The 25,956-nt window shown below is 39.0% G+C and overlaps 1 protein-coding gene across 4 annotated transcripts in view; it reads right to left on the bottom strand.

Moving 5' to 3' along the window:
• LOC150074998 (uncharacterized) overlaps window positions 1-25,956 on the bottom strand; it is a 381,296-nt gene that overhangs the window by 21,967 nt on the left and 333,373 nt on the right. For all 4 annotated transcript variants that reach the window (XM_090388218.1, XM_090388219.1, XM_090388221.1 and 1 more), the window contains one exon: window positions 25,748-25,874. In XM_090388218.1, coding sequence (XP_090244344.1) covers window positions 25,748-25,874 — 127 coding nt within the window. The remainder of the gene's footprint in view (window positions 1-25,747; window positions 25,875-25,956) is intronic.

Raw genomic sequence — 25,956 nt, 5'->3', positions numbered from 1 at the left:
ATTCGTGCTCTAACTCTTCTTTCGTGAGTGAGTTCCCAGAAAGAGACTGCACATGGGTTCATGCATGTGAGTTCCCACAACATGTGTGCCCAACACAGAATGGCTACAGGATGTGAGTTTAAATGGCAGTGAGCTCCATGAAACAAATTTTTTCATGAAACACTATGATTAATATAATGAACAACCATATAGATAAATTAAGTCAGCCAGTAAAAAGGCTCTCATCATCCTATCATATCCGGTAAGAATTGCAGAAATGTAATCCTAACTCATGACTTTTTCTCAACATTGCCCTATACATGTAAATTCTCAGATATTCTAATTTTAATATCACTAGTACTGATTTCAAATTCATTTCCCAACATATATAATAATACCACCTTTTGTGCCCTTAAAAGATGATAGCTACTCAACAACTGTTGCCCTTGGTAGACATAGTCTAGTCCTATTCTACCTATCCTTTTTTACACAAAATATTTTCTGTTTTCCCAACAGATATCTTCTATGGCTGTTGGGACTGGCACTTTATACCTAGGGGAGTTCTCCATGATGAATATCCAGTTGTATTCAACCACATATTTGAACTTTTCAAAATATCAACCATAGCTGATGTAGTGAAAAGACAGAAAAACATGCATGCGCACACACGTGTATGTGTGTGTGTGTGTGTGTGTGTGTAAGAGTTAATGTACATCATACAAACCTTTCAATGCAAATGTGCATACCTTTTCAAATCAAATTTTGCATCTCTGATATTCATATTTAAATTTTTTGGTTCAGAATAGGGATGTCCACTACTGACCTAGGAGATAAAAATAGTTGCGTGATTTAAGAGTTCCTATAAATGTATTTACACACAACACAACAAACAACCTAATAAGAAGTATTCAGGCAGCCTTCCTGATGTAGTTAACAGTATGAATGCGATGTATGCAAAATAGGAACAAGTTTAAAAGTGTGCAGGCAAAAGTAACAATATCACAAACAAGCTGAATGAGTCATGGATCTTATAGAATTCCAAAGTAGCATAATTATTGGACACCATAACAGAATGTGTCACTGTATGCAACAGCCATATTTTTGAAGTTTTGAAAATGTTACCGTAACCGATATAGTGAAAAGACAGAAGAATAAAAGCAATTTAGGTTGTGCAAATAGTCAGGTTTGTTTGTTTATGGCTTTATAGTGCAAGGGCAACAAAGCAATAATGCACCTAACTCCGGGAAAACTGAATGTGCAGATTTATCAATATTAACTGTGGTTGAAGTTTAGACTGCACTGTAGGGTTGGATCCATTTGAGGAAGACAGAACTTTTGGCTTTATGCATTGTATCAGCTAGCAGGTGAGCAATACTAAGAGAGAGATGTTCATAATGGAAAAATAGGCCAAACTAGTATGGTACTACTGTATATGGGGCAATCGGTAAGTTTATGGTTAGTTAGGTAGGTTTATCAGTAAGTTATATGCTGGACAGTAAGCTGGATGTTGTAGGTAGCATTAGTAGAGGCATTTGATGCAAGAAAGCAAGCTTATGCAGCATCAGCCAAAAAAAAAAAAAAACCCCACTTCACCCCTCTGTTTGTTCAAAATACCTGTCCAGCTGAGCCTTAAACTTATTTAGGCTATCAACTTCCACAACAAGGGATGGAAGTCTGTTCCACAACCAACCACCCACTAGCTGAAGGCAAATTTCCGCACGTCTATCCTACATCTGTCTTTCCTCAATTTGAATTTATGCCCTATCAGGTGATTATTCCGAGCAAGAGGAAGTATCCCATCAGCATTGAGCTTGCTCAAACCATTCAAGGCTTTTATACACCTCTATCAGATCACCTTGCTGGTGATAGGTCTCCAGACACACTGTAATTTGCAAAACTTAAGCCTTTCTTCATAAGAGCACCCCTTTGTTCCATTCACTAATCTTGTTGCCCTTCTTTTTTACAGCAGCTCTACATTCTTCTTGAAATGAGACCTCCAGACCTGTATACACTACTCTAGGTGTGGCCTGACCATTGCCTTATACAAGGGAATAACCATTCTTTATCCTTATCCCTGCTGGAAAAATTCCTATATAACACTGACAATACACCGTGAGCTACTCTAGCAGCCCATCTGCACTGCTCAGAGAACGTCATATCTGCCTGCACAACCACTCCCAGGTCCCTTTCATTCTCTACCAATGTCAGTGTAGTACCACAGAGTTGATACGTTGCTCTGGGGTTGCTGTTTCCCATATGTAGTACTTTACATTTGTCAATGTTAAACTTCATTTGCACCTCTCAGCCCATCTACTCAACCTTTCCAGATCCTGTTGCAGCAGCATAGTGTCAGTAGTGTCCTTGACAACCCTGCCAACCTTCGTATCATCTGCAACCTTGGACATTAAGCTTGATATACCATCATCAATATCATTTATAAATACAGAAAACAATAATGGACCCAACACTGAACCCAGAGAGACTCCACTGATCACATTAGTCCATGATGAGCTGTGTCCGTTGATTACCACTCTCTGTCTCCTCCCCCTCAACCACCCCTTTATCCATAGCAGCAATTTGCCTCCAATGCCACACTGCTCCAATTTGTGCAGCAGTCTTCCATGTAGATGGTAGAAAATGAAAGAGACCTGGGAGTAATTGTGCAGGCAGATATGAAGTTTTCTGAGCAATGCAGACAGGCTGCCAGGGCAGGTCATGGGGTTTTGTCAATGATATATAGGAATTTTGCTAGCAGGGAAAAGGAGGTGATTGTCCCTCTGTATAAGGCAATGGTCAGGCCACGCCTTGAGTACTGCGTACAGGTCTGGAGGCCTCATTTTAGGAAGGATGTAGATTTACTTGAGCATGTACAGAGAAGGGCAACAAGATTGGTGAGGGGAATGAAGGAATCCTCTTACCAAGAGAGGCTTAAGTTCTGCAAATTGCAGTGGCTGGAGACTAGGACCTGCGCGGTGATCTGATTGAGGTATATAAGGCATTGAATGGGTTGAGCACGCTGAATTCTGATAGGATCCTTCCACTTGTTCAGATTACGAACCTAAGTGGGCATAAATTCAAATTAAGAAAAGACAGATGTAGAATAGATGTGCGGAAATTTGCCTTTAGCCAGCGGGTGGTTAATTGCTGGAACAAACTTCCATCTGTCGTTGTGGAAGTTGATAGGTTGAATAAATTTAAGGAGGAACTGGACAGGCATTTGGAGGGAATGGTGCGATTTTTTTTTTTTTTTTTTTGGCTGATGCTGCATAAGCTCATACATTTGCTTTCTTGCATCACATGCCATTACTACTATGTGCAACAGTATCAAAAGATTTTCTAAGATCCAAATATATAATATTAAAGTTATTCCCTGCATCCAGTTCTTTTGTGACTGGATCATAGTATCCAATCAAATTGGTCAGGCAAGACTTCCCCTTAACAAAACCATGCTGTGTTCGCGCTATAACTGAAGTCTTGTCTAGATGATCCTGCAGTGCTTCTTTAACCAGTACCTTCATTAATTTTCCTGGAACAGAAGTTAAACTCACAGGTCTATAATTACTTGTGTCAGCCTTTGATCCTCCTTTGTGAATTGGGGTCACATTTGCACATCTCCAATCTGTGGGTACCTCCCCTGAGTCCAAGGAAGCTCTCATAATTATGGCTAAGGGTTTGCTTACTTCCTTTGCTGCCTCCTTTAATATAACTGGATAGATCCCATCCACCCCAGGTGCCTTTATCTTCAACAATTTCTCCTCCACTTTACTCTCAGTTATTACACGATTCTCTAGCTTACTGCCAGATGCCAGAGTTGAATACACCTCTGGCATTCCCCTCGCTGAATAACTCCTCATGTGTGAATGTCGATGCAAAATATTCATTTAGTTTGTTAGCTACCTGAGCAGGATCATCAACAATTGACCCATCGATATCAAGTGGAACAATCTGATTCATCCCCTTCCTTCTAGAGTTTACATAAGTAAAGAACTCTTTGCTGTTTTTCTTTGCATCCCTTGCCAAAGATTTCTCGTAATCTGCCTTCGCCTGCCTAACCTCCTTTGTAACTCGGTTACAGATCAACTTGTATCTACCATAGGCCTCTGTGTCACGTGTTAATTTGTATGTATCTCATGCATTTTTCTTCTCTGCCATATGTCTCATTAGTTCATCTGACATCCATTTAGGCCTAAACCTTGAACAATATTTCTTAGTTGGTACGTAAAGCCTAGTAGCTTCCAAGATAAGTTCTTCGAATGCTTCCCATTTTGAATTTGCTGTTGGTAACATTATCAGTTGGTCCCACTGTATAGAATTTAAATACTGTCTCAGTCCATCGTAGTTGCCTTTATGAAAGCAATAACCCTCACTTTACCCCTAGTGGTAGTTACCTCTTTGAGTAAATCCCACACAGCACACTGTGATCACTTCCACCTAGTGGTTCATTTATCTGCAGATTCTTAATGCATGAAGAATCACTACTGATAATCAAATCAAGAGTATTACTCCCTCTGGTTGCCTCCCGAACATGCTGATGTAGGAAACAATCATTTAATAAATCCACAAAAGCCTTTCTAGTGTGTGAGTGACCAGCCCCCAAATTCCAGTCAATATCTGGGAAATTAAAATCTCCCCATTATAAGACTCTCTGATTTACTGGCCCACTCTATTTCCCTGTACAACTTCTTATTATACTCATCAGAGTCATTAGGATTATAGCACACTGCTACTCTCAATTTTGATCTCCCAATGCTTATCTCCGCCCAGGGGCTCACATCTAGTGAGTATGGGCTTGGCACACCCAGGGTCTTGAGCTGGATATCATTATTTTTCTCTTTCTTGGTGATTCCCTTCTACTTCTCTCTCTTCGGGTGGTTCAGAAATTGTTTTTTTGGCTGGTGTAGCATAAGCCTCAGGCTTCCTTCCACCATATGGCTAATAATAATAATAAATAATAATAATGTCACACCAAACTAACTCGACACTGCACTGTCCAGCAATGTCAACTGGCTTCACTTCCTTGGATTTTATGTGTTTCTTAACTAATAGCATAACCCCTCCTCCCTTCCTATCCTGTCTGTAGGCATTGTACTCCCCAAATTCCTGTTCTGCATTCCTTATTTCTGTGTGACACCACATCTCTGATATCCCAACAATATCTGCCTTTGATGTTTTGAGCAATACCTCAAATTCATCAAATTTATTTACTAAACTCTTAGCATTGGTGTACATGCAAGTATACATGCACCTGTTTCTATTCTTAGCTACCCATGTGTTTACTTGTACCACAATGACTCCCAGCAGTCTCTGAAATATCCTGCAGCTTGTTTTTCAGGCTTCTCTTCATTCCAATAGAAGCAATGCAAGAATCTCTTTCATCTCTGCCAGTGGCTACTGTTAATTAGCATTAGCATTAGCATTAGTAGAGGCATATGATGCAAGAAAGCAAGCTTATTCAGCATCAGCCAAAAAAAAAAAAAAAAAAAAAAAAAACCCTCTCCCATTTCACCCCTCCGTTCGTTCGAAATACCTGTCCAGTTGAGCTTTAAATTTGTTTAGGCTATCAACTTCAACAACAAGTGATGGAAGTCGGTTCCACCAACCAACCACCCGCTGGCCAAAGGCAAATTTCCGCACATCTATCCGACATCCGTCCTTCCTCAATTTGAATTTATGCCCTCTGAGGTGATTATTCTGAGAAATATGAAGAATCCCATTGGCATTGAGCATGCTCAAACCATTCAAAGCCTTATACACCTCTATCAGATCACCTCGCCGGTGACTAGTCTCCAGACTCTGTAATTTGCAAAACTTAAGCCTTTCTTCGTAAGAGCAACCCTTTGTTCCATTTACTAATCTTGTTGCCCTTCTCTGTACCCGTTCCAGCAGCTCTACATCCTTCTTGAAATGAGGCCTCCAGACCTGTATACAGTACTCAAGATGTGGCCTAACCATTGCCTTATACAAGGGAATAATCACCTCCTTATCCCTGCTAGAAAAATTCCTGTATATCATTGACAAGACACCATGAGCTACTCTTGCAGCTCGTCTGCACTGCTCAGAGAACTTCATATCTGCCTGCACAATTACCCCCAGGTCCTTTTCATTCTCCACCACTGTCAGTGTAGTACCGCAGAGTTGATACATTGCTCTGGGGTTACTGTTACCCATATGTAGTACTTTACATTTGTCAATGTTAAACTTCATTTGCCACCTCTCAGCCCATCTGTTCAACCTTTCCAGATCCTGTTGCAGCAGCATAGCGTCAGTAGTGTCCTTAACGACCCTGCCAACCTTTGTATCATCTGCAAACTTAGACATTAAACTTGATATCCCATCATCAATATCATTCATAAACACCGAAAACAACAACGGACCCAACACTGAACCCTGAGGAACTCCACTAATAACATTAGTCCACGTTGAGCAGTGTCCATTGATTACCACTCTCTGTCTTCTGCCACTCAACCATCCCCTTATCCATAGCAGCAATTTGCCTCCAATGCCACACTGCTCCAATTTGTGCAGCAGTCTTCCATGTGCAACAGTATCAAAAGCCTTTCTAAGATCCAAATATATAATATCAAAGTTATTCCCTGCATCCAGTTCTTTTGTGACTACATCATAGTATCCAATCAAATTGGTCAGGCAAGACCTGCCCTTAACAAAACCATGCTGCGTCTGAGCTATAACTGAATTCTTGTCTAGATGATCCTGCAGTGCTTCTTTAACCAGTGCCTCCATTAATTTACCTGGAACAGAAGTTAAACTAACAGGTCTATAATTACTTGTGTCAGCCTTTGATCCTCCTTTGTGAATTGGGGTTACATTTGCACATCTCCAGTCTATGGGTACCTCCCCTGAGTCCAAAGAAGCTCTCATAATTATGGCTAGGGGTTTGCATACTTCCTTTGCTGCCTCCTTTAATATAACTGGATAGATCCCATCCACCCCAGGTGCCTTTTTTATGTTTATCCTCAACAATCTCTCCTCCACTTTCCTCTCAGTTATTACAAAATCATCCAGCTCACTGCCAATGTTTACTTTACCTACATCATTCTCCTTCCTGAATAACTCCTCATGCGTGAATGTAGATGCAAAATACTCGTTTAGATTGTTAGCCACCTGAGCAGGATCCTCAACTGTTGAACCATCAATATCCAGTGGACCAATCTGATTCATCCCTTTCCTTCTCGAGTTCAAGTATGTAAAGAACTCCTTTCTGTTTTTCTTTGCATCCTTTGCCAAGGATTTTTCGTAGTCTGCCTTTGCCTGCCTAATCTCCTTTGTGACTTGGTTACAGACCAACTTATATCTATCATAGGCTTCCATGTCACCCATTAATTTGTATGTATCCCATGCATTTTTCTTCTCTGCCACATGTCTCATTAGTCCATCTGACAACCATTTAGGCCTAAACCTTGAACAATATTTCTTAGTTGGTATGTAAAGCCTGGTAGCCACCAAGATTAGTTCCTTGAATGCTTCCCATTTTGAGTTTGCTGTTGGTAACATCATCAGTTGGTCCCACTGTATAGAATTTAAATACTGTCTCAGACCATCATAGTCGCCTTTACGAAAACAAAAACCCTTCCCTTTACCTCTGATGGTAGTTACCTCCTTGAGTAAATCCCACTTCAACACACTGTGATCACTGCCACCTAGTGGTTCATTTATCTGCAGGTTCTTAATGCACGAAGAATCACTACTGATAATCAGATCAAGAGTATTGCTCCCTCTTGTTGCCTCACGAACATGCTGATGTAGAAAACAATCATCCAATAAATCCACAAAAGCCTTGCTAGTGTGCGAGTGACCAACCCACAAATTCCAGTCAATATCTGGGAAATTAAAATCCCCCATTATAAGACTCTCTGATTTACTGGCCCACTCTATTTCCCTGTACAATATATTATTATACTCATCAGAGTCGTTAGGCCTATAGCACACTCCTACTCTCAATTTTGATTTCCCTATGCTTATGTCACACCAAACTGACTCGACACTGCCCTGTCCATCGATGTCAACTGGCTTCACTTCCTTTGACTTTATGTGTTTCTTAATTAATAGCATAACCCCTCCTCCCCTCCTGTCCTGTCTATCCTTTCTATATACATTGTATTCCCCAAATTCCAGTTCCGCATTACTTATATCTGTGTGACACCACGTCTCTGATATCCCAACAATATCTGCCTTTGATGTTTTGAGCAATACCTCAAATTCATTAAATTTATTTACCAAACTCCTAGCATTGGTGTACACGCAGGTATACATGCACCTGTTTCTATTCTTAGCTACCCTAACACAACCCATGTGTTTACTTGTAATGCAATGACTACCAGCAGTGTCTGAAATATCCTGCATCTTGTTTTTCGGACTTCTGCTCATTTGAATAGAAGCAGTGCAAGAATCACTTCCACCTCTGCCAGTGGCTACTGTTAATCTATTAGTCCTTGTATCCCCCCCAACTAGCAGTTTTCCGACCCACCTAACACTGCCTCGACAGCATCAGCAAAAATTCTTGCACCCTTTCTATTTAAGTGTATCCCATCCCTGTAGAAGCAATCTCTCCTGTTAACAAGTACAGTCCAGGCTGAAAAAAATTCTACCCCTTGAGCCTTGCACAATCCCTCCAGGGCCGAATTGATCGACAAGGCTCTCATCATATACTCCCTCCTATCGTGTCTGGGCAGAATTGCAGACACTTTCAAGTTCAACCCTAATTCACGGCTTTTTTTCAACAGTGACCTGTACTTGCTAAGTAATTCCGCCGGTCTCCTACTCTTAATATCATTAGTGCCAACGTGTACAACTATATCACCTTTTGTGCCCTTAAAAGATGATATCCGCTCTACAACGTCATCAACCTTTGCCCCTGGCAGACATACCCTGGTCCTATTATTTGTGTTCCCCCAAGCTAGCAGTTTTCCGACCCTCCTAACACTGCCTCGATAGCATCAGCAAATATTCTTGCACCCTTTCTATTTAAGTGTATCCCATCCCTGTAGAAGCAAAAGTTTGTGCTCTATAGTTGATCAGTGGTCACAAGCAGATTAAAGATATATTGGGGGGGGGGGGTATTTGTGTGCATACACATGCATATCTGTAGTCTAGCTAGTACAACTTCTTGTCTGCTCTCACGTATACTGAGAATAGATATTTTTATATAATATTGGTGTAACTACACCATAGTTTACCAACATAAGTAGTGTAATGGCATTGTTTGATTTTATCTCATATTGTGGCTACCTTCACAACGAGATACCAGGTATTGCACTACTTCAAATAAATAACACTTCTCTAGTAGAGGAGACTACTAATATTTATTCTCAGTGGGCACTACCATCCAGACACATTTTGGAGCTCGCTGGCTCACTCATCAGTGGGCGGACAGGTACGCCATCACAGTTGCGAATTTAATTCTACAATATGAGAGATGCCAAATGGTGAAGATAATGATAATACGTTGAAGATTAAATGCACAAGGCATAATGTTATGTGTAGAAATTAACTATATAATATCGGTGTAAATATACCATAGTTTACCCATAAGTTTAACTACATAAGTAGTGTAACGGCATTGTTTAATTTTATTAAATAACAGTCTCCTTTACTAGAGAAAGGTTATTTATTCGAAGTAGTGCAATACCTGGTATCTTGTTGTGAAGGTAGCCACAAAATGAGATAAAATCAAACGATGCCGTTATACTACTTATGTAGTTAAACGTATGGGTAAACTATAGTGTATTTACACCGATATTGTATACTTAATTTCTACCCATAACGTATTATGCCTTGTGCATTTAATCTTTAAAATATGAGATTTTTATATGGAGTAGGTTATTATTGATTTGGTTTTGCTAAACATGTTGCTGTTGTTCAACACATCACTTCTTTATAAAGAATTTGTAGTCTAAGATCATAAACTTATAGTCTGAATAATAAAGGATTAGACCACAGGATCTGTAGCAGTTTTGCATATTCATTTCCAGCAATCGCAACATGACCAAGATTCAACAAAAGAGGGCTTGTTTCTTCTCTTTTAGCTTAGTCAGAGTATTTCAGATCTGCTTGAGTTAAAGGGTCTATATCTTATACACACACACACACACACACACACACACACACACACACACACACACACACACACACACACACACACACAGGTGTTCAAAGAAAGTGCATCACCTAGGAATTTCACATTTCTAACCCTTTTTCGCGATGGTATGTTACATTAATGATTAGCATCACAAATAGAAATATAAACAAAAAGATATATATTAATAGTTAAGGCAAAGCTAAGTAATATTTGACAGCTGCTCTCAAAATATTCCAAAATGAGCATTTGCAACCTTTATACAACAGTTTTCTTAAACACGACAATTATGGTTGAAATGTTATCAGAAGCCCTCAGTTTGCTTCAGTTTATCATTTTAAATGAAAAACAAAATGAAAAGTTCACCAGGTGCAAACTAATATTTTGTTGAACTACCTCTGGCCCCGATGACAGCAGCACACTGTTAAGGCATTGACAAGATGAATTTCTGAAGATAATCAACTGATAGTTCGTGGTTCCAAACACGAATTATGGCTTCCTGAAGGTCACAAAGGGTCTTTGGTTTCTTTCTGGCAACTGCAGATTCCACGCGATGCCAACAGTTCTCTATAGAATTCAGGTCTGGGCTGTTTCCTGGCCAGCTAAGTTGTTGTTATTTGGTTTTTAGGAGCATTAGCAACTAAGACCATATTGCTCCGGGGATATGCAGTGGTCATTCCCTGACCTTTCTGCATCCTCCGTATTTGGTGATCACAGGCTCGAACCCCGGTCTAATCAAGAAGCGTGTGCTATGCACTGCTGCTCCTGCCCACCTGGCTACGGAGGCGCCGGCCAGCTAAGAGTTGTAATGGACCATTCTTCGGACCATTTTTTCACCTGTAACAAATGTAAACACATTACTATCGAACCTCTAATGCAGAAATGAAATAAAGTAACTACAGAAGTGCCTACTTAAACTTTTCACCTGATGACAAGGAGCAGAGTCATCCTGAAAGATGCAGTTACTTGGCAGGTTGAAATGGTCTCTAATGGTTGGCAGCAATTTGCCTTCCAATATAGCCAGGTATCCATTGGCAGCCAGACGGAACCTTTTATAAACTGCAGGTGACCTATTTTGCGATACGAAATGCACTCCCATATCATTTGGTTGGTAGGGAATTTCACTGTAGACACCATATAGTCTGGATGGTATTCTTCACCACATCTACAGAGAATCGTTTGTCTCCCATCAGAGCCATGCAGGTTGAATTTCTTCTCGTCCGAGAAAATTATGACTTCCACTGCTCGGGAGTCCATTTGACATGCTTCTTACACCAAATTAATCGGGGCTTTTTCATTTTTTTGTGTGAGGAGGGGCTTCTTCTTAGAACGATGGGCTATAAGTCCATTTTTGAAGAGGCATCTTCTGACTGTTACTGCACTTGCTACCACTCCTGTATGTTCTTCCCATTCTCTTTTCAGCTCAGAAAAAGAAGCTTTATGGTTTTTAAGGCATAAGCACTTCAAAATGTGGTTTTGTTTTGGTGAGAGACTCGTTTGCGTCCGGTTCCTTTTTTCCTGTCAGCAGAACCAATATTCTTGAGTTTGAAAAGAAATCTACTCACTGTCGACTGATTACAAGACGCTAAGCGATATGATGAGAAGAATATCCTTTCTCGCGGAAAGCAACAATAGCATTCTTTCTTCATGGCATCAACTACACGTAACTCTCCATCCTGACACAAGCAAGGAATGACTGCAACTCTTGCAGGGTGTGCTTATATACCTGAAAGTAACAGCTGATGCAATATTATGTCATCACCAAGCATGTCAATCTCATCTGATACAATCTGTAAGAGAAATAATGCCATATACTTACTTATATTATTCGGATGACAATTACAATTTTAAGGTGTGATGCACTTTCTTTGAACACCAGTGTATATATAACAAATTATGCCTCCACCAAAATTTTAATTGGAAATTTATTCATGCCACCTCATATATTTCTTTTTGACAGGCAAAATTGCTTTTTCACCAATATTTTTCTTTTTTTTGACATGCAAAACTGTTTTTACCAAATTTTTTATTTATGTCATCTACTTTCTACCACCATATTTCACTTTTTAAAAATTACTTCAATTTAATTGCAAACACTGTGTTGGAGCTACCTTGCTTGTGTTTGTGGTGGATCTATTACTTTTTCCCCTCCTTTTTAATATTTTTTACTCTTTAGAGTTTTCCTTTAACTTTTTTCTTCCGTAACCATGAGTACATATAGAAACGCAGTAATTTGGTATATAATCAGACTATGTATCAACCCTTTATAGCTTGCATCAAACTTTTTCTTTTCCTTAGTCTTTTATTTCATTATATTATTTTCCCACCTTCAATTTGATGCTCACTATTTCTCTTTGCAATTTATTAATCATTATTTTTATTTTTCCCTTATAGCTTCTCTCCTTTTAATTGCTCTTTGATTCAGCCTTTAATTTCAGATAATTAGACATCTTTTAGGCTCTTCACATTCTGTTCCTTTTTTACCTTTTTTTTCTTACTTTCCTCTTTCTATTAGTTCTCTACAATTCCATCTATATGCTTTTTTCTATTACATTACACTTAATTTTACACACACACACCCCATTAGCACTATCTAAGCTATACAGAAGATAAAGAAATTTGCATATATAACACTGTGTTGTTGAGGGTATGAAATTTAGGGCTATGTAGATAGCACAGAGTTCCACAGCATAGCTTCTATGTTCAGTAGGAGTGCCTTGGCTATGGTGATGTTGGGAATTATACAGCTGCACTGATATGACTGTCAATTTTAGATCCATCTATGTAGATTGCATGTACTGTGCATGTTTGGTCTTCAATGCAGCATGATTTTGCAATGTGTTCTTTCAGGACAACGTGTGTTTTCCCCATGCTGTGAATGAAAGGTTGAATAGTGGTATGTGCTATATCCAAGGAGAGATTGTATATTAGCCAAGTGATAGTATCTCACCAAAGCCAATCAATGAGCAAAGGTGTATCCCTGCTTATAGGCATGCTCTGCATAGGTCTTCCCATTTGGGTGAGAAAAATTCATTCCAAGTTGGGTTGTTTGGTTGCCCTTTCAGTATTGCTGCATAATTGAGCAACAGCATTTAAAAGTGGCACAAGTAGCACTTTGCACCACTTCTTCCTCTGCTGTTTTTACCTCTACATCAAGAACTAGCTTGAGAGGTTACCTTCTTCACTGATGTGAAGAAGGTAACCTCTCAAGCTCAGTGACCAGCTATCACAACATACTTAATAATAATCACTTTATAGTCAACAAATAGCAATTAAAAAAAACTGTGAAGGTGTAGCATAGGGCTGTAGCACTGGCTTTTTCATTTTCTGCTATTCCAGAATGCAGTTATGTTCTAATACAAATACCTAATAATGTATATTAGGTATTTGTATTATTGATAGCCATATGGTGTGGCAGCTGTGGACTTTTGCTGCAAAAGCAAAAAAAAAAAAATAATAATAATAATAAACCACCTATTTGACTCCCTCCTCATGCAGGCTATCCAGCTATATATCTATATATCTACAGCTGGATATATCTATCCAGCTATAGCTTTGAATTTCCCCAAACTGTCAGCCTTAATAACCACCAATGGAGGAAACTTTTTCCAATAATTAACAACTCTCTGGCTAAAAGAAAAACTTCCAGCAATCCAGACTCCATAATGAATTTCTGGTCCCTAGTTCTGGAATCATTTATAACAACTCAATCAAATCTCTTTTAAGGTGGCTAGTTTCCAAGCACTGAGGCCCACATATTTGAAGACACTCCTCATATGGCACCCTTTTGTCAATCTCACTAGGTGCTTTAGATCCTTTCAAAAAGCTCTTTTTTAGGAGAAGTTTCTATATCTGGACATTATTATGAGACCACAATTGCCTTATACAGTATTACGACCTCTCTACAAGCAAATGTACTTTTTTTTTTGTTAGTTGTTGGCGCATCGGCTTCTGTGGCTATAATGCACCTCCCACGGTTTTTGCACTACTCTGATCCAAGCCCGAGGTGGGATTCGAAACCGCGACCTTTGGGTTGCCAGGCAGGCACTTTACTCACCCAGCTAGCCCAGTCGGCAATGCAAATGTACTATAAATCTTTGAGAGGACACAGACTCTCCTTACAACCTGCCTACGCTGCTAGGAGAACTTCATGTCTGACCATAACTCTCAAATCTCTTTCTTCCTAATAATAAATTATTGTTCCACAGAGCAAAAATGGAAAGAAAAATGACAGGTGGCAGTAAAAAATACGTTTACTGTTATGTAAAAATATGTTGATGTTCACAAAAACAAAGCACAAGTAAAAATAATACAGGAAAGTAATGCACAGCTTTTGGACTGGAAGGCATCCTTCATCAGTTGTGACCATTAATCTAAAATATAGAACTCTATGTGCGTGCTATGGCAGTCATATATGGTGAACTGCGTGTACATAACAATTAGATGTTAGAAGGGAAAGCTTGTAGTTGTAGCTGTAATGCCTGGGAAAGTTGCAAATGCCAATGTTTGTCAGCCAAGAGGATGGTCGTCTCAGTAATGAGATGGACATGACATCCTCTGTTACAATTAAAGGACTCACTGCAGCATGAGATGTGCAGAGATTCGAACCAGGCATGGCGACAGTGATAGCAGGACTGATCAATAATCATGACAACGTGGCATGAGTCAATGTCCTGCTCCATGTCTGCTAAACGGATAGCTTTTTTGTGTTCAGAAACATGACTACTGAGCCATGTTTCCCCAACATAGCAGCCAATGCAGTCACAGCAGGTAATACATTAGACTAATCCACTCTGCAGCAGGAGGGAAACCGATGTTTTAACTCGTGAAACAAGGGATCGCAACTTCCTGCCTGGGAGTTGTAAGCACTTTATCCCATGAGTCTTTAAGACTCTAGAAATCTGTTGTATTAGGCTTGGGTAGAACAGGATAAAGGCAGTCGAGGCAGAGTCACTACTGAGCACGGTCCTGTGGGTTGCTACGTGGTCACGGACCTGTAGGTCACATCTATCTAGGGCAAAGGTGGGGATAGATCTGTCTTAACCCTAATAATCTTTGGACATCTTTCATCTACTGTTTTTTTGTTTAATCACACCAACTGTGTAAGTTATTTTGAGGTTGCTATTCCCCAAGTTTAAAACTTTGCAATTTGCTGTGTTGAAAGATAGCTGCCACTTTTCTGACCATCTCTGAAGTCTAAGTCATCCTGAAGAAGCTCTACCAATTTTGATATCACCTGCAAATTTTGAAATCACACCTCATCATTTCATTGATGTCATTTAAGAAAATCAAAAAAAAACATGAGGGATCTCTGTACTGACCCTAGGGGAACACAACTTCTTGCATTAGCTCAATTTGAAGAATGACCATTAATCACAACCCTCTGCCTTCTGTCCTGCAATTCATCTTGGGATTTTCTTTCTGATTCCAAATGTTCCAGCATATACAGTAACCTCTCCTATAGGAATGGGTCAAATGCTCTACTGAAATTTAAGTAAACAATGTTGAAATGTTCAGTTATAAGTTAAACTCTAACAGGAAGCTAGATGATTTTGTAATAAATGAGAGGAAAGTTGAAGAGAAATTGTTGAAGCTAAGCTTAAAAAGGCACTTGGTGTGGGTGGGATCTATCCAATTATATTAAGAGTGGCAGCAAAGGAGGTAATCAAACCTTTAGCCATAATTATGAAAACATCTTTGGATTCGAAGGTCTCTATGGATTGTGCAAATGTATCCCCAATTCACAAAGGGGGGATCAAAAGGTGACACGAATTTTCATGAGTATTGTGAGTTAACTTAACTTGAGTTTTAAAGACAATAATGGAGTCATTGGTTAAAGAAGTAATGCAGGACCATCTAGGAGGAGTGCAATTACAATGCAGTCACAAAATGGATTTCTTAAGAGTGATCTTGTCTGACTAATCTAATTGGATAGTATGATGCAGTCACAAAGGAGCTGGATGCAAAATATAAATTTTTATATTACATACTAGGACCTCAGGAAAGCTTCTGATACTGCACATAAGACTGTTGAACAAATTAGAACAGTGTGGCATTAAGAGATTTACTGCTATGGGAAAAAAGGGATGGTTGGATGGGAGAAGATAGAGTTAATGAATTAATGTTAAATATTATTTAACATTAATTGCCAGTACAGCCCAGTACACCCTATGGGCTGTACTGGCAATCTGTCTGCACTGCTCAGAGAACTTCATATCTGACTGCATAATTACCACAACTCCTTTTCATTTTCCACTATCCTGATTGCAGTACCAAACAGTTGGTACATTACTTTGGGATTACTGTTACCCAGATACAGCACCCTACATTTGGGTAGCATTTATTAATAATACTGATGAAGGTATATCAGGCTTAATATCTAAGTTTGCTGATGATGCAAAGGTTGGCAGTGTGGTTAATGATAATAACCAAGGTAAGCTACTGCAACAAGATCTAGAAAATTTAAACACATGGGCTGACGAATGTCAGATGAAGTGTGACAAATGCAAGGTACTGAATATGGATAGCAGTAATCCCAGATTAATGTATCAACTATGCAGTACTTAGATAATGGAAAATTAAAGACTTGGGTGTAATTGTCCAGTAAAATAATAAAATAAAATCCAATAAAAGTTCTCTGAGCAATGCAGACAGGCTGCCAGGACAATTCATGGGGTTTTTGTCAATGATATACAGGAACTTTGCTAGAACAGATTATTATTATTGGTCTTATATTATTTCTCCCTGATTGGGGGTTCCACCTTGTGACAGGTATTGTTACCAAGTACACAGAGTGGGTGTTGTTATGTCTAGTGTTACTGTTGGTCAAGGTACTGTGACTAACCTACAGATGTCAGGATTGCAACTTTCTGGAGTTCCTTGTGTTCAGTGAGAGACCTATTGCTGCTAAGCTGTTATGTATGGTTTTTGGCACCATACCAGTGGCTGACATGATTATCAGGATGGTCATTACTTGCTGCATATGCGACATCTCTTTGATCTCCTGTCTTAGGTTCCTGTACTTCCTGATTTTTTCCCCATGGGTTTTCTGCAGGTTGCCAGTGTTGGGTATCGCTTGTCAATCAGACAGATAGCATTTTCCTTCTTGTCCACAAGGGTTATATCAAGTCTGTTGTGTGGGATTGTCTTATCCGTTATTATGGCGAGGTCCCAGTACAGCTTGTGGGTTGGGGCCTCTAGTTCTGCCTGGGGTTCATACTTGTAGTATGGTACACTTTCTTTGATCAACTGGTATTTCCTTGCTAGCTTCTGATGTATTATCTTGGCTACCTGGTCGTGTCTATGAGTGTACTCAGTCTGGGTAATCACCTTGCATCCTGCAGTGATGTGTTGGATCGTTTCTGAGGCCAGGTGCATCGTCAACATGTGTCATCAGACACGCCGGCTCCTTCACGGGAAAAGCATCCCGCTCATGAGCCATGCATTGGAAACAATTTTATCTATGTGATCTTGATGGAGGTCATTGTAGTGTCTGCCAAGGAGTGTCTTCTTGCCCATCTTTCTAGCTTCGTTTGTGCCTTCTGGATGGGAGGGGACTCCTTATCTAGGTTAAGTGGGGTATACCATTTGTTTATCTTCCTTATGGGCTAGTGGAGTGCTGCTGTGTGTTTCTGGAAGTGTGCTGATGTGTGTTTCTTCAGGTTAGCAATCACTGTTTTCTGTTGCTCGATGAGATCTATCAGGCCCCTTCCTCCTTCTTTCTGAGCAATTGTCAGTCTCTTCATGGCTGACTTCGGGTGGTGTTGGCAGCTCTTGGTCATTATTATTAGCCATATGGTGCAAGGAAGCCTTAGACTTATGCTACACCGGCCAAAAAAAAAAAATTCCTGATTTACACTGAGTGAGACACAGGGTAACAAGAGTCAGAAGGGAATCACCAAGAAAGAAGAATGATGATATCCAGCTCAGGACGCTGGGTGTGCCAAGCTTATACTCACCAGATGTAAGCCCTTGGAATTGAGATAAGGAGATGATTATCCCATTTTACAAAGCAGGCTACAGTTTGAGTACTGTACACTGGTCTGGAGGCCTAATTTTAGGAAGTCTGCTGGAATAAGTGCCCAGAAGGGCAATGAGATCAGTGAAGAGAACAAAAGAGTAGTCTTATCAATTAAGACTTCAGTTCTGAAAATTGCATCATCTGGAGACTAGGAACCCATAAAGTGATCTGATCGAGGTGTTTAAGGTTTTGTCTGTATTCAGCAAGCCCAATGTTGATGGCATCCTTCCTCTTGCTCAGACTACACACATATGATAGGACATAAATTCAAATTGGGGAGGGATGGTAGCAGGATAGATGTTAGAGGTTTGCCTTCAGCCAACAGGTAATAGTAATGGAGGCGTGTGATGCAAGAAAGCAAGTGTATGAGCTTATGTAGCATCAGCCAAAAAAAAAAAAAAAAAAAAAGAAATTTTGGACCAAACTTGCATCTGTTCTTGTGGAAGTGGGTAGTTTTAATAAATTCAAGGAGAATTTGACAAATTATTGGAGGGGATGGACAGGTAACATCAGAAGTTTTTTTTGTACTAAATAATACTAAACAATTTCCTATATCCAGCTCATGAGTGACTCTGTCAAAGAAGGAAAATTAGTTTCAAATTAGTTTGCACTTTGAATTTGAAACTATGGACCCCAGTACTCCAGGCCCATTTGTCACTAAGGAAAATTAGGTTTAACCATGCTGGTTACAACATGATTTTCCCTTTACAAAACTGTGCTGTGTTTCCTTCAGAATTCCATTTCTATCTAAACAACCTGTAATGCACAATGTTATTTTTCCCATGATTTTCCCTACCACTGAAGTCAAGCAAATCAGACAGTAGTTACTTGCTTCACTCTTAGAGCCACCTTTATGCATTGGCAATACTTTAGAATTTCTCCAATCTGAGGGAATAACTCCTGAGTCTAGTGACAATCTCATAATTACCTCAATGGTTCAATGCACTCTCTTGTCACCCCCCCCCCCCTCAGAATTACTGGGTATATGTGATGAACTCCAGGAGCCTTACTCACTTTAGGTTTGAAAGTTTTCTAAAAATAATCTGAAATTTCAGTATTTCTAATTTCTTGCTTTCTGGCTTCCCATGTATAGTGTTTCTCCTCACTATGAAAGTTTTTTCTTATGTAAATATTAATAAAAGTGGCTGTTCAATTCTATTATGGCCTTACTAAGTTGGAGTTGATTTCTCAATAGTGTTCATGCTCTGTGATTGAAGGGGAGATGGAGTGGCAGTCACCTAAATACATATACTTCAGTGGTTCTTGTGTCAAACTGTTCACTCAGATTGCAAATTGGGTTGCACTTTGAATAGAGCCATCTGGGATGTCCTACTCTTGAATCTGAGTGGTCAACAGCACATTCTAATATTGAACCTATGAAGGGACATAACTGAAAGAAATTTTATATTATTTGAGGTACATACATTGCCTCAATCACAAGGCAATGTATGTCCATAACTATTCCATGATGCCAAGCAGTGTCATACTTTCTTTATACTTAAGATTGCTCATAACTAAACATTGTAAAAACCACAGTAGAATAACTATGTGTAAAATTTATACAGATTTTCCCACCATGGTGGAAATTTTGCCTGCAATACACCTCAAAACACAGCCGAAAAAATTCAAATTTCAGGACAATCAAAAATGCCAATCTGTAAAAGCAATAGTTATCAATATAGAATGTTATCAAATGAAGCTTTGTAACTCTTTTTCAAAATGATTGAAAAAGTATAGAGCTACAGCTTGCATCCAGTGTTGGAGGTTATTTGATATTGGCAATGCAATCAGGGAAAATGTCACTTTTGTAAATGAGAAACCTCCATGACCACAAAGAAATTTTCCAACCTGAAGAAAAAAAATTCAACAAACAGTTATTTAAAACCTGAGCATTTAGCAGATTATACGTAATTACAGGAGAGATCATGATGGAACTAGCAGAGGTGGGAGAAAAAGAAGGCATGAAAAAAGTAAGAAAATAGAGAATGGGTGCATGTGTGCGTGCACTTGCACATAGATGGATGAGAGAGAGAGAGAGAGAGAGAGAGAGAGAGTAAATAAAGAGGAATCACTATAAAATTTATACATAAATTTAGTTTACATTCATTAACACATTAATCCAGCTGGAAGGAAACCACGACTTTAAAAACCATATGCATTAAGAATTTACAGATAAAGGCACCATTAGGTGGCAGTGATCACAGCGTACTGATGTAAACAAACCCTTAGCCATAATTATGAGAGCATCATTGGAATAAGGGAGGTTCCCACAGACTGGAGATGTGCAAATATCTCCAATTCACAAAGAGGGATAAAAGGGCAACAGAAATAATTACAGACCTGTTAGTTTAACTTCTGTTCAGGGAAAATAATGGAGTCACTGGTTAAAGAAGCATTGCAGGATCATCTAGGCAAGACTGCAGTAATAACTCAGACTCCGCATGGGTTCATTAAGGGGAAGTTTTGTCTGACCAATCTGATTGGATACTATGACGAGGTCACAAAGGAACTAGATGCAAAAAATAATTTTAATATCATATACTTGGATTTCAGGAAAGCTTTTGATACTGTTGCACATGGAAGACTAATGTACAAATTGGAGCAGTATGGCATTAAGGGTAAGTTGCTACAATGGATAAAAGGATGGTTGAGTGGGAGAAGACATGGTGGTAATCAATGAACACTGCTCTTCATGGCCTAACGTTATTAGTGGAGTACCCAGGGCCCACTGTTGTTTTGTATATTTATCAATGGTATTGATGAAAGTATGTGAGATAATAGGTATATTACCTCATTTACTTTATAAGTATATTGATGAAAGTATATACATTGTGTTGGGCACATTGTTGTTTTGTATATTTATCAATGGTATTGATGAAAGTATATGAGGCTCAATGTTAAAGTTTGCATATGATACAAAGGTTGGCAGGGTTAGTAATGACAGTATGCTACTGCAAAAGAATCTAGAAAAGTTGGGCAGATGGGCTGAGAAGTGGCAACTGAAATTTAACATTGACAAATGCAAAGTACTGCATATGGGTAGCAGTAACCCCAGAGAAATATACCAACTGTGTGGTGTTACTTTCAGGGTAGGGGAGAATTAAAGAAATCTGGGGGTGATTGTGGATCAGATATGAACTTTTTTGAGCAGTGCAGACAGGCTGCCAGAGCAGATCAAGGGGTCTTGTCAATGAAATACAGGAATTTTGCTAGCAGGGATAAGGAGGTAATTATCCCCTTGTATAAGACAATGGTCAGGCCACACCTTGACTATTGCAGGGGAACCTCATTTTAGGACGTTGCTAGGACAAGTACAGAGAAGAGCAACAAAACTGGTGAGGGGAACAAAGGGGTACTGTTACGAAGAAAGAGTTAAGTTATGCATAGTACAGTGTCTGCAAACTAAGCAGCTGCGAGGTGATCTCATTAGCATTAGCATTAGTAGAGGCATTTGATGCAAGAAAGCAAGCTTATGCAGCATCAGCCAAAAAAAAAAAAAAAAAAACCCCACTTCCACTTCACCCCTCTGTTCGTTCAAAATACCTGTCCAGCTGAGCCTTAAACTTATTTAGGCTATCAACCTCCACTACAAGGGATGGAAGTCTGTTCCACCAACCAACCAACCACCCGCTGGCTAAAGGCAAATTTCCGCACATCTATCCTACATCTGTCTTTCCTCAATTTCAATTTATGCCCTCTCAGGTGATTTTTCTGAGCTAGAGGAAGAATCCCATCAGCATTGAGCATGCTCAAACCATTCAAGGCTTTATACACCTCTATCAGATCACCTCGCTGGTGCCTAGTCTCCAGATACTGTAATTTGCAAAACTTAAGCCTTTCTTCGTAAGAGCACCCCTTTGTTCCATTCACTAATCTTGTTGCCCTTCTCTGTACTCGTTCCAGCAGCTCTACATCCTTCTTCAAATGAGGCCTCCAGACCTGTATACAGTACTCCAGGTGTGGCCTGATCATTACCTTATACAAGGAAATAATCACCTCCATATCCCTGCTGGAAAAATTCCTGCATATCATTGACAATACTCCATGAGCTACTCTTGCAGCCCGTCTGCACTGCTCAGAGAACTTCATATCTGCCTGCACAACCACCCCCAAGTCCCTTTCATTCTCTACCACTGTCAGTGTAGTACCACAGAGTTGATACGTTGCTCTGGGGTTGCTGTTTCCCATGTGTAGTACTTTACATTTGTCAATGTTAAACTTCATTTGCCACCTCTCAGCCCATCTGCTCAACCTTTCCAGATCCTGTTGCAGTAGCATAGTGTCAGTAGTGTCCTTGACAACCCTGCCAACCTTTGTATCGTCTGCAAACTTGGACATTAAGCTTGATATACCATCATCAATATCATTTATAAATACAGAAAACAATAATGGACCCAACACTGAGCCCTGAGGGACTCCACTAATAACATTAGTCCACGATGAGCAGTGTCCATTGATTACCACTCTCTGTCTTCTCCCCCTCAACCACCCCTTTATCCATAGCAGCAATTTGCCTCCAATTTCACACTGCTCCAATTTGTGTAGCAGTCTTCCATGTGCAACAGTATCAAAAGCCTTTCTAAGATCCAAGTATATAATATCAAAGCTATTCCCTGCATCCAGTTCTTTTGTGACTGCATCATAGTATCCAATCAAATTGGTCAGGCAAGACTTCCCCTTAACAAAACCATGCTGTGTCCAAGCTATAACTGAAGTCTTGTCTAAATGATCCTGCAGTGCTTCTTTAACCAGTGCCTCCATTAATTTTCCTGGAACAGAAGTTAAGCTCACAGGTCTATAATTACTTGTGTCAGCCTTTGATCCTCCTTTGTGAATTGGGGTCACATTTGCAGTCTATGGGTACCTCCCCTGAGTCCAAGGAAGCTCTCATAATTATGGCTAAGGGTTTGCTTACTTCCTTTGCTGCCTCCTTTAATATAACTGGATAGATCCCATCCACCCCGGGTGCCTTTCTTGTGTTTATCTTCCACAGTTTCTCCTCCACTTTACTCCCAGTTATTTCAAGATTCTGTAGCTTACTGCTAGAGTTGAATACACCTCTGGCATTCCCCTCGCTGAATAACTCCTCATGTGTGAATGTCGATGCAAAATATTCATTTAGTTTGTTAGCTACCTGAGCAGGATCCTCTACAGTTGACCCATCAATATCAAGTGGACCAATCTGATTCATCCCCTTCCTTCTAGAGTTTACATAAGTAAAGAACTCTTTGCTGTTTTTCTTTGCATCCCTTGCCAAGGATTTCTCGTAATCTGCCTTCGCCTGCCTAACGTCCTTTGTAACTTGGTTGCATATCAACTTGCATCTATCATAGGCTTCTGTGTCATGTGTTAATTTGTAAATATCCCATGCATTTTTCTTCTCTGCCATATGCCTCATTAGTTCATCTGACATCCATTTTGGCCTAAACCTTGAACAATATTTCTTAGTTGGTATGTAAAGCCTAGTAGCTTCCAAGATAAGTTCTTTGAATGCTTCCCATTTTGAATTTGCTGTTGGTAACATCATCAGTTGGTCCCACTGTATAGAATTTAAATACTGTCTCAGTCCATCGTAGTTGCCTTTACGGAAGCAATAACAACCTTCCCTTTACCCCTAATGGTAGTTACCTCTTTGAGTAAATCCCACTTCAGCACACTGTGATCACTGCCACCTAGTGGTTCATTTATCTGCAGATTCTTAATGCATGAAGAATCACTGCTGATAATCAAATCAAGAGTATTACTCCCTCTAGTTGCCTCCCGAACATGCTGATGTAGAAAACAATCATCCAATAAATCCACAAAAGCCCTGCTAGTGTGTGAGTGACCAGCCCTCAAATTCCAGTCAATATCTGGGAAATTAAAATCTCCCATTATAAGACTCTGATTTACTGGCCCACTCTATTTCCCTGTACAGTTTCTTATTATACTCATCAGAGTCATTAGGCCTATAGCACACTCCTACTCTCAATTTTGATCTCCCAATGCTTATGTCACACCAAACTGACTCAACACTGCACTGTCCAGCGATGTCGACTGGCTTCACTTCCTTGGTTTTTATGTGTTTCTTAACTAATAGCATAACCCCTCCCCCCTTCCTATCCTGTCTATCCTTTCTGTAGACATTGTACTCCCCAAATTGCAAGTTCTGCATCCCTTATATCTGTGTCTTATATCTCATTGAGGTGTATAAGGCTTTGAATGGATTGAGTAGGCTCAATGCTGATGGGATTCCTCCTCTTGCTCAGATTACAAACCTGAGGGGGCATAAACTGAAATTGAGGAAAGACAGTTGTCAAATAGATTTTCAGAAATTTGCCTTTAGCCAGTGTGTAGTTGATTGCTGGAACAAACTTCCATCTGTCATTGTGAAAGTTGATAGCTTAAATAAATTCAAGGAAAAAGTGGACAAACGTTTGGAGTGAATGGGTTGGTGAAATGAGAATTTTTTTTTTTTTTTTTTTTTGGCATCAGCCAAAAAAAAAAAAAAAACTTGCTTTCTTGCATCATATGCTTCTACTAATATCTTCCAATTTTCTTTCGTAAAATTGGAAAACTGAATATTTTTATCAAGCAAACTCAACCAGCAGCTGAAAAATTCAGCCATAGTGAGAAGAAAGTCCAATAATGTCTCTTCCCGCCCAACCAACATTGACTCAATCCTATAGTTTTTAATCCAGAGTCAAAAAGGTCATTAGTGGGTGAAGCCAACAGTGGTAAAGTGTTAATGTTCCTAGTACTTGTAATGTTCCGACTACAGAACATTTGACTTACAAATATCTCAACACATCACATCATATCATGTTTATAGAACATTTGAGTAAATTAAATAATATTTTTATTATTTTAATATAGTAAAAGCTAGATGAAGTATGAAATAAATTAGTAAATTGGGGACTATCATGTCCATCTATTTATTTTGTGAAATAGCAGTTTAAAATTTGCTGGTTGTAAAAAGAATAGGACATCCAGTTCTCAAATTACTGATATGTTATTAATTTTTAAACAGGGCACTGGCAGCAAAATATATATAAATTACATAAAATAATGAGCTGCAATTATAAGCAAAATAAATAGAAAGAATTTTGTGTCATAATTAATGTAATTATATGATACTCATTTAATTCTCTCAGTGGAGAGAATCTGACAATTCTTATGCATACAAAGACCTATATGTCAAAAACTAGAAATATCTTTTGTAAAATTTAATAAAAATAAATCAGACCTTTTTGAATCTAGATATCAAGCTCCTTTTTCAGTGATGTTACACAATCAATGAATTAAATAATACAACAAAAAATTAAACTAGAAATTTTGTTAAGTTATTATGATGTTAATCATTGCATAACATCTCTGAAAAGGAGCCCAGTATCTATGCTCAAAAGTTCCAATTTATTGCTATAAGTAAATGCTTATCTTTTTAGCATCCAGGGTGTTTTTATTTTGAAACCTTCCTTAAAATGTTATATACTTAGTTCTTACAAATGTCTTAAAATTATCTAGTATTGTAAATTAAGAATAAGATGAACAGAAGCATCACACTTTTGCATTTAATTTAATTTCATAAAATAAAACAACCTAATCTATTAAGGAATATCCATAACAGAATAGGTTGAAATCACTAATGATAATTTTCTTCATAAAACCATTCTTACCAAGTTTTATCCTCCTCTGCTTGAATGTTTTAGCAAATTGTTCTAATTCTTCTAAATCTGTTATTTCTTCAGGACTTGGGTCTGAACGTGCTTTTATAGATGGTGGTGGAGGTGGGGGTGGTGGATTCTGCAAAATTTTTTCTTTTTTACAATTAGTTAATTTTTAATAAAAGCTAATACTAAGGGGATTCAACACTGAAGAATTTTGT

Source organism: Mastigoproctus giganteus, chromosome 14, assembly GCF_048544385.1.
Source record: "Mastigoproctus giganteus isolate SK-2022 chromosome 14, ASM4854438v1, whole genome shotgun sequence".
Taxonomy (NCBI): Eukaryota; Metazoa; Arthropoda; class Arachnida; order Uropygi; family Thelyphonidae; genus Mastigoproctus; species Mastigoproctus giganteus.
This window is presented reverse-complemented; position numbering and strand designations above follow the sequence as displayed.